The sequence below is a fragment of the Cebus imitator genome, unplaced genomic scaffold (genome assembly GCF_001604975.1).
Source record: "Cebus imitator isolate Cc_AM_T3 unplaced genomic scaffold, Cebus_imitator-1.0 Scaffold121, whole genome shotgun sequence".
NCBI classification, from domain to species: domain Eukaryota; kingdom Metazoa; phylum Chordata; class Mammalia; order Primates; family Cebidae; genus Cebus; species Cebus imitator.
The window spans coordinates 974937-983449 of record NW_016107436.1 but is presented as its reverse complement, the minus strand read 5'-3'; the positions used below and the strand labels follow the sequence as shown (position 1 = coordinate 983449).

General features: G+C 37.5%; 1 protein-coding gene across 1 annotated transcript in view; it reads left to right on the top strand.

Annotated features, from left to right (window-relative positions):
- Nucleotides 1-8513, top strand: part of TRIM37 (tripartite motif containing 37) — a 118465-nt gene that overhangs the window by 64071 nt on the left and 45881 nt on the right. Inside the window, exons 14-16 of the mRNA XM_037742440.1 lie at nucleotides 4388-4502; nucleotides 6119-6331; nucleotides 7661-7797. Of these exons, the coding sequence (XP_037598368.1) occupies nucleotides 4388-4502; nucleotides 6119-6331; nucleotides 7661-7797 (465 nt within the window). The remainder of the gene's footprint in view (nucleotides 1-4387; nucleotides 4503-6118; nucleotides 6332-7660; nucleotides 7798-8513) is intronic.

Genomic DNA, 8513 nt, shown 5'->3' with positions numbered 1-8513 from the left:
AAAAAAAAAAAAAAAAAAAAAAAAGGATGGGGAAACTACAACTTCCAGTAAATATAGTAATGTTCCATTTATCTGGTGAACTTCTAGCAACCTCACCATTTGGAAATCTAACAACAGCGAGGGATAATATGCTGATTTTTTTCACTTCACAGTGCATATTGTATTTGGGTGACTGGTTTTACAACTTAATTTTATAAAACAACTGTCAGTTCTTTGTAAATAACAGCAAATTAATCTCATCTGAGTCTAGATTGAAAAAAGAAAAAGTAATAGCAGTTTAAAAGTAGAAGAATCAAGATGAAAGTTGATGAAAACCAGCAATTTTCTACTTTTTTCTTAAACTTTTATTTTAGGTTTGGGGTACATGTGCAGGTTTGTTATATAGGTAAACTCACATCATGGGGACTTGGTGTACAGATTATTCTGTCACCCTCATACTAAGCCTAGTACCCAGTAGTTATTTTTTTAATCCTCTCCTTCCCACACTGTACCCTCAAGTAGGCCCCCATGTCTGTTGTTCCCCTCATATCCTTGCGTTATCATTTGGCGCTTAATAATAAGTAAGCACAGGTGGTAGTTAGGAAAACCATGTCTCTCTCTCTCTGTTTTTTGTTTTTTTTTTTTTGACAGAGTTTTGCTCTAGTTGCTCAAGCTGGAGTGCAGTGACAGGATTTTGGCTCACTGCAACCTTCACCTCCTGGGTTCAAGCGATTCTCCTGCCTCTGCCTCCCGAGTAGCTGGAATTACAGGAGCACACCCCCATGGCCTGGCTAATTTCTGTATTTTTAGTAGAAAAGGGGTTTCACCATATTGGCCAGGCTAGTCTCAAACTCCTGACCCAAGGTAATCCACCTGCCTTAGTCTCCCAAAGTGCTAGGATTACAGGCATGAGCCATCATGCCCAGCTGAACAGGGCTGTTGTTTTTATAGTTGGTGTTTATGTTCTTTTCTTTGTTGCAAATATTACGCCAACAGCCAACAATAAAAGTGATTGGTTTGGACTGGGCACAGTGGCTCAGGCCTATAATCCCAGCACTTTGGGAGGCTGAGGTGGGCAGATCACCTGAGGTCGGGAGTTCAAGATCAGACTGATCAACATGGAGAAACCCTGTCTCTACTAAAAATACAAAATAAGTTGGGCATGGTGGATGCTCCTGTAATCCCAGCTACTCAGGAGGCTGAGGCAGGAAAATTGCTTGAACCCAGGAGGCGGTAGTTGCATTGAGCAAAGATTATGCCACTCAGCCTAGGCGACATACTGAGACCCTATCTCAAAAATAATGATAAAGTAAATGAAAACAACAGCCCTATTTAAGGTGGGGTAGACTTTACAGGTCAGAGGTTTTTAGGCATCGGCTGGGCACAGTGGCTCATGCTTGCAATCCCAGCACTTTGGGAGGCCGAGGCAGGCGAATCACCTGAGGTCAGGAGTTCAAGACCAGCTTGGGTAACATGGTGAAACCCTGTCTGTACTAAAAATACAAAAATTAGCTGGTCATGGTGGTGGGCACCTGTAATCCCAGCTACTTGGGAAGCTGAAGCAGTTGAATCGCTTGAACCTGGGAAGCAGATGTTGCAGTGAGCCGAGATGTCACCATTGCCCTCCAGCCTGGGTGACAAGAGTGAAACTCCGTCTCAAAAAAACAAAAAAATAAAGAAAAAAAAGGTTTTTGGGCATCATTACTTGATGTTATACTTTGATGATCAAAATGAGAACTCGAGTGTTTAAAAAAAGATTGAATTGAGAAGTTTCATAGTATTTAACAGTTGAAAAGTTTTCATCACAATACTTAAACGTTTTTCTCTTGAGAGTGATTTAATGTACTCCTACATTTTCCTTATTTGGAGCTATTTGTTCTTGAGCATACTGGACAAATGAGTTGCTATCATATCAGCATTTACTATTATGTGTTTTCTTCAGCTTTTCTTCAAGTATAAAGATGTTAAAAAGGGGATATTTTCAGTGTAGGAAAAAAGATTCATGTTTTTGTTATTTGTGGGTTTTTTTGTTTGCTTTGTTTAAATAGAAGCAGTGTCTTGCTATATTGCCCAGGCTAATCTAGAATTCTTGGGATCAAGTGATCCTCCTGCCTCAACCTTCCCAAATAAGTGGGATTACAGGTGCACACCACTGTGCCTGGTGTCATGTATTTTGAGGGGAGGGATTATTTTAGTCATCTTCTTTATAATATTTCAGACTTTTGGGGTTTGACTATTCACCAAGAGAAATGTTGCTATTTCGTGCTTCAGCCATAGAGAGAATTACAAAATTATTCAAACATCAATTTTACCAGCCTATAAAAGAGACATTTTCTTATAGCCTTAGTTTCATCCTTATGGGCATTATTATATATTAGTACAGAAACAAATTCCTGTTATGACATCATTTTTTGTTTTTAGCAACATTGAGTCTGTGCTGTGTGCCTGACACTTGAATTGATAAGAAGAAAAATAAAGACATGGTTTTTGTCTACATGGGACTCAAGATGAAATTGGCATATAAAAACAGAATTTTTACTCTCTTATTATAAAATAATGCTATAGTAGCACTGTAAGTTCATGGATGGGGGCTTCTAATTATTACATATATTTATTTAATGAGACATTGCTTAAAGTTTAAACCTCATTTAGTTCAAGATTCTGGTGGAATTTTATGTGTATTTATTAGAAAGTAATTTAAGGCATTTCTATAACAATGAATATATATTTCATTCTTATATTAAAGAGAAAGAAATTTTATGTGCTGCTTGGTTTTGTTTTAATGGCACAAATATTACGACTAGTGTTCAGGGTTAACCAGTGGTTTAAATCATTTAAAGAAAATAATAGTGTTTAGACGGTCTTACTTTAATGTCTTGCCACTGGGTACTTCCTAGACAGTGAATCATCTGTACTCAGTTCAGTTCAGAATATATTTTGAGCTCTTTTTAAATTTTATTTATTTATTTAGAGACAGAGTTTCATTCTTGTTGCCCAGGCTGTAGTGTAATGGTGCGATCTAAGATCTCTGCAACCTCTGCCTCTCAGGTTCAAGCAGTTCTCCTGCCTCAGCCTCCCAAGTAGCTAGGATTACAGGCATACGCCACCATGCCCAGCTAATTTTTGTATTTTTAGTAGACACGGTGTTTTACCGTATTGGCCAGGTTGGTTTCAAACTCCTGACCTCAGATGATCTGCCTGCTTCAGTCTCTCAGAGTGCTAGGATTATAGGCATGAGCCACCGTGGCCAGCCAATCTCTCCTTTTTTAATAATACTCAAGTTCTCATTTTGATAATCAAATTAAAACATCATATAATGATGCCCCAAAACTTCTGACTTATAAAGACTACCCCGACATTAAATAGGGCTGTTGTTTTATAGTCAGTGTTTATGTTCTATCCTTTCTTGCATGAGTGTTCTTAACTAAAATTAGACGTCTATTGCTGGATAACTGTTAAATCCTCAGTAAGTTCTTACACTAAGGTGTAAAATCCCAGAAAAAAATGGACAGCTAACATTGTATAGCCGAGTGAAATGGCTGGAAGGAATGAGAGAGATGTAGATGTCCTAATTAATCTTGCCCTGAGGTTTTTCTTCAAAAACAGCTTTACACATTCACTGCATTTTTTTCACTGTATATGTAGTCGCATTAGGCTGTGTAACAAAGAGGTTTGTTTGCTTTAATGATTTTTTTTTTTTTTTAATAAAAGCAACTCTGGATAGATTGAGATTCTCTCATTTATATATTAATTTGATTTTATGTAGATACGGTACTTATTTTTCCTAGCATAAGCTGAAATAATGCCATATTGTAATATGGGCAGTTTTGATTGCTATCTTGAAGAGTTCAAGAGGTAGTTTATTTAGAGCATGTAACTCTTTGGAGGACAGTAAAGCAATCCTGGGTAATTGATCCAGTAAGTGATTTTTTTCTGAGGGCTGGGAAATATGGGAAGGGGAGATGAAATAGAGAAATATAAAGAGCAGCACTTAAAACTTTGTATTTTGCTAGGGCCTGACTTAGGGAAGAAGGGGTAAGAGTTATCTTCCTCCTTATAGGAGGAAACTGCATGGTGTGTGGCTCTCTTCCCAACTCATGATCGTCAGTGTATTTTAGCTACATTATTATAATAAATATGCCTTAGTAGGTTAGTTTGGGAGCTTAACTGCAATGTACAATGTTATTTCTTGAGAAAGATAATTTGAGGACAAGTGGCTTTTCAGAACCTTGTGTCACAATCTGTGGACACATGTATAAACAACAAATACCAGCAGCTCTGAGTTTATTTGAATTTTGGCCTTATAATCAAGTAACCAAAATAGTAGAATTTATAATTGCCAATTCATTGCTAGACTGATAATATTTTACTATTTGGATTTTTTTTAATGTGGCATAATTGTTTTAAGGTTTCAGGTACGTTCACCAACTTTCTTTCAAAAATGCCGGGACCAGCATTGGTACATTACTCAGTTGGAAGCTGCACAGACTGGTTATATCCAACAAATAAACAATCTTAAAGAGGTAAGGAAATATCTGTTTCTGGTTCAGTGTTTCCTGTTGTCCTTTTCGCTTATTATATTTGTAATTAGATTTTATATGTTTAGTGCTATTTGTAATTTTGTAATTTGTAATTGGAAAAAAAAAATCTGGTTATCCTGTTCCCCATCCTTACCAGTTCTGCAGTGTCCAGTTTGGTAGCAACTAGCCACATATGGCTATGTAAATTTTTTTTTTTTTTTAAGAGACAGGGTCTCACTCTTGTTGCCAGGTACAATTTCCAGTCACTGCAGTTTCAACTTCCCAAGCACAGGTGATCCTCCCACCTTAGCCTCCCAGGTAGCTGGGACTATGGGCATATGCCATGGCTAATTTTTACATTTTTTGTGCAGACAGGGGTTTCTCTGTGTTGCCCAAGCTGGTCTTGAACTCCTAGGCTCAAGCAGTGTGCCTGCCTTGGCTTTCCAAAGTGCTGGGATTACAGGTGTGAGCCACTGTGCCCTGGTCTGTATATTTAACTTAATTAAAATTAAAAATTTAGTTCCTTAGTTGCAGTAGCCACATTTTAAGTGCTTGCATTGGGTACTGGAATTCTAGAACATTTGCATCATTGCATAAAGTTGTATTGAACAGTGTGGCTGTAGTTTGAGGTAAGCTCTGTCAGTGACTTAGTTTCTCTTCTACAAGTTACCTTGGATTTAAAGGATTCTAGGCTATAGCACAATTAAAAGTTGTCCCATCTTGAACTCTTAGTATTGTTGAATGAGCACTGGGGGAGATTAGTTGATGAATTTTTATTTTACAGTGGTAAACTAAGGAATGTTTCATTTTCCTTAGGAACTTAGGATGTGGTGGGGTGGTTTGGAGTGCTGAGAGTTGTTAGTAGGTCAGGGAGGAAAATATGCTTTCAGAGATTTTCATGTTAAATATACTTTTTAAAACTGCCTGTATTTACTATACTGCTTGCTAATTGTATGTTCAACTGAGATTGGATATGAAAGGAGGAGGATGAATGGGGCAATTTATCTTTGTCATCAATTTTTTTCGTAAATAAAAGGCAGTAGGGATTCAGAAAAATGGTTTAAGAAATGGTGCCAAGTGAGGTGGCTCACTTCTATAATCCCAGCATAGTGGGTAGCCGAGGCCAGAGGGTCATTTGAGCCCAGGAGTTCAAAACCAGCCTGAGCAATATAAGGAGATACCATCTTTGTAAATAAATAAACACAAAATTAGCCAATCATGGTGGCAGACACCTCTAGTCCCAGCCATTTGAGACGCTGAAGCAGTAGGATCGCTTGAGCTCAGGATTTTGAAACCAGCCTGATACTGTCTCTAAAAACAAGTAAAAAACAAAATTAGCCAAGCATGATAGCACACACCTCCAGTCCCAACCACTTGAGAGGCTGAGGCAGTAGATTTGCTTGAGCCCAGTAGTTCAAGGCTTTCAGTGAACTATGATGGCACCACTGCACTTCAGCCTGGGCAACAAAGGGAGACTGTTCTTAAGAAGAAGAAAGAAAAATGGCTTTAGGAACATCTGGATGCATTTTTTTTTTTTTTTTTTTTTTTTTTTTTTTTTAAACATTTTTTTTTTTTTTTTTTATTTTTGTTTATTTTTTTTTTTTTTTTTGTTTTAAAAGAGACTTACTATTGAGCTGTCTCGAACTCAGAAATCAAGAGATTTGTCACCACCAGATAACCATCTCAGCCCCCAAAATGATGATGCCCCTGAGACACGACCTAAGAAGTCTGCATGCTCTGACATGCTTCTCGAGGGTGCTCCTACAGCTTCTGTAAGAGAGGCCAAAGAGGATGAAGAAGATGAGGAGAAGATTCAGAATGAAGATTATCATGTAATAATTTGGCCAGTGTTAGATTTATTTTGTGTTTGATAAAAACAGTAGAATCATGGCTTGTAACATATAATGTGCTGAAACAGTAGGTTGAAAATATTGTCCATTGATTTCCATTAGTAATGTGTGTATGCCCTTATGTAAATGTTAATAAGTCAGAAATTCTTAAAGTATTTTAAGGTTCTGAAAAAAAACTATACATTCTACAAAACAAACTGTGATATACATTTTAGAAACTAAACTACCATAAATTGTGGATTTTAAAAATGTGTTCTGGCTGAGCGCTGTGGCTCACACCTGTAATCCCAACACTTTAGGAGGCCCAGGTAGGTGAATCACATGAGGTCAGGAGTTCAAGACCAGCCTGGCCAACATGGCGAAACCCTGTCTCTACTAAAAATACAAAAATTAGCTGGATGTGGTGGCATGCACCTCTAATCCCAGCAAGTCAGGAGGCCTGACGTAGGAGAATCTCTTGAACCTGGGACGCGGAGGTCACAGTGAGCCGAGATTGCACCACTGCCCTCCAGCCTGGGAGAGGAGACTTCAACTAAAAAAAAAGAAAAAAAGTTCTATTTTTCTTCACTAAAACTAGTACGTACCTTATTGTTACTTATATGGGTAGAATGATTTAGGATTTGGAAGATAGCCAGATTCTATCCCAGCTAAACAACCAGAATCCGGATTAAAAATTCAAGAAGTATTTGATATTTTTTACATAAGAAGGGATGCATAGACACTTGTCTGTTTTTTGTAGTAATTTTTAAGATGAGAGACTTCAGTTTTATGTTAAAATGAAGGACCCAGTGGGTTGAGAGAATGAACAGAAGATTAAATGCTTTGATAAACTAGAGATAATAGGGTTTGGAATGGAGTAATCAGGTGAAGCGTAGTTAACCTTTGATAATCTGAGTTAAAGGAAGGGTGGAGTTTGCAGGTAAGGCAGCTGAAACTTTTTGCTTAATAGTGAGTATTTTTTTCTGTGCAGATAGGTGACAATTAATGACCTTGATAATGGTAAAATTAGGTAGAATAGAGGAGTAATGGTTTGAAATGTTACTCTCTGAGGAAGCTGATACAGAATATGTGAGGCATTGTAGTAGCACTGAAGGCCCAGCTGAAGGCGGCACGCATAAGTTAGTAAAATTGTATCAGTTAGTGTGGTTGTGTGATTTTTCTCTACAGGACTCAGCAACTGAGGCACAGGAGCAGAGAACAGACTTCTGATAACTGTATTACTCGTTGGTGCTTGTTTTATGGGCTGGATTGGGTGATCAACTGAGTGGAAACATTTGGAATAGACATCTTGTTTTCTTGGCCTTGATCTAGCATGAGCTTTCAGATGGAGATCTGGACCTGGATCTTGTTTGTGAGGATGAAGTAAATCAGCTTGATGGCAGCAGTTCCTCTGCTAGTTCCACAGCAACAAGTAATACAGAAGAAAATGATATTGATGAAGAAACTATGTGAGTATCCCACTTTAACTACTACTGTAAAGCATTTAAGTGGTAATTATTAGAAGCATATTAACTAACTCACACTTAAAAATAGGATATTCAGCAGTTTTTTTTAAAGATTGAATCAATAGCCAGTTTTCTCCGTCTTACCTCTTGGCTCTTAGCCAAGAATTTTTGTTTTAAGTTTTAAATTTTAATTTTGAAATTATTTCATGCTTAACTTCAGAATTCCGTATTTCCTTCACACAGATACATTCCCTATGTGTTAATATTTTGCTTTATGTCTCTCTGTATATGATTTTTTTCCTGAAACACTTGAGATTGAATATACTTCTCATTGTGTGCTTTTCTAAAAACAATGATATTCTTAACATAAGTATAATGTAGTTATCAAAATATGGCAATTAACATTGATGTAATACTATAACCTTCTAAAAATTTGCCAGTAATGTTCTTTGTCAAGATCACATTGCATTTAGTTGTTAAATTGATTTAGTCGTCTTCATTCTGGGTTGTTACTGTTTTCAAAATTTGTTTTTCATGACTCATACTTTTTGATAAATACAAAATAACTGGCCGGGCGCGGTGGCTCAAGCCTGTAATCCCAGCACTCTGGGAGGCCGAGGCGGGTGGATCACGAGGTCAAGAGATCGAGACCATCCTGGTCAACATGGTGAAACCCCGTCTCTACTAAAAAATACAAAAAATCAGCTGGGCATGGTGGC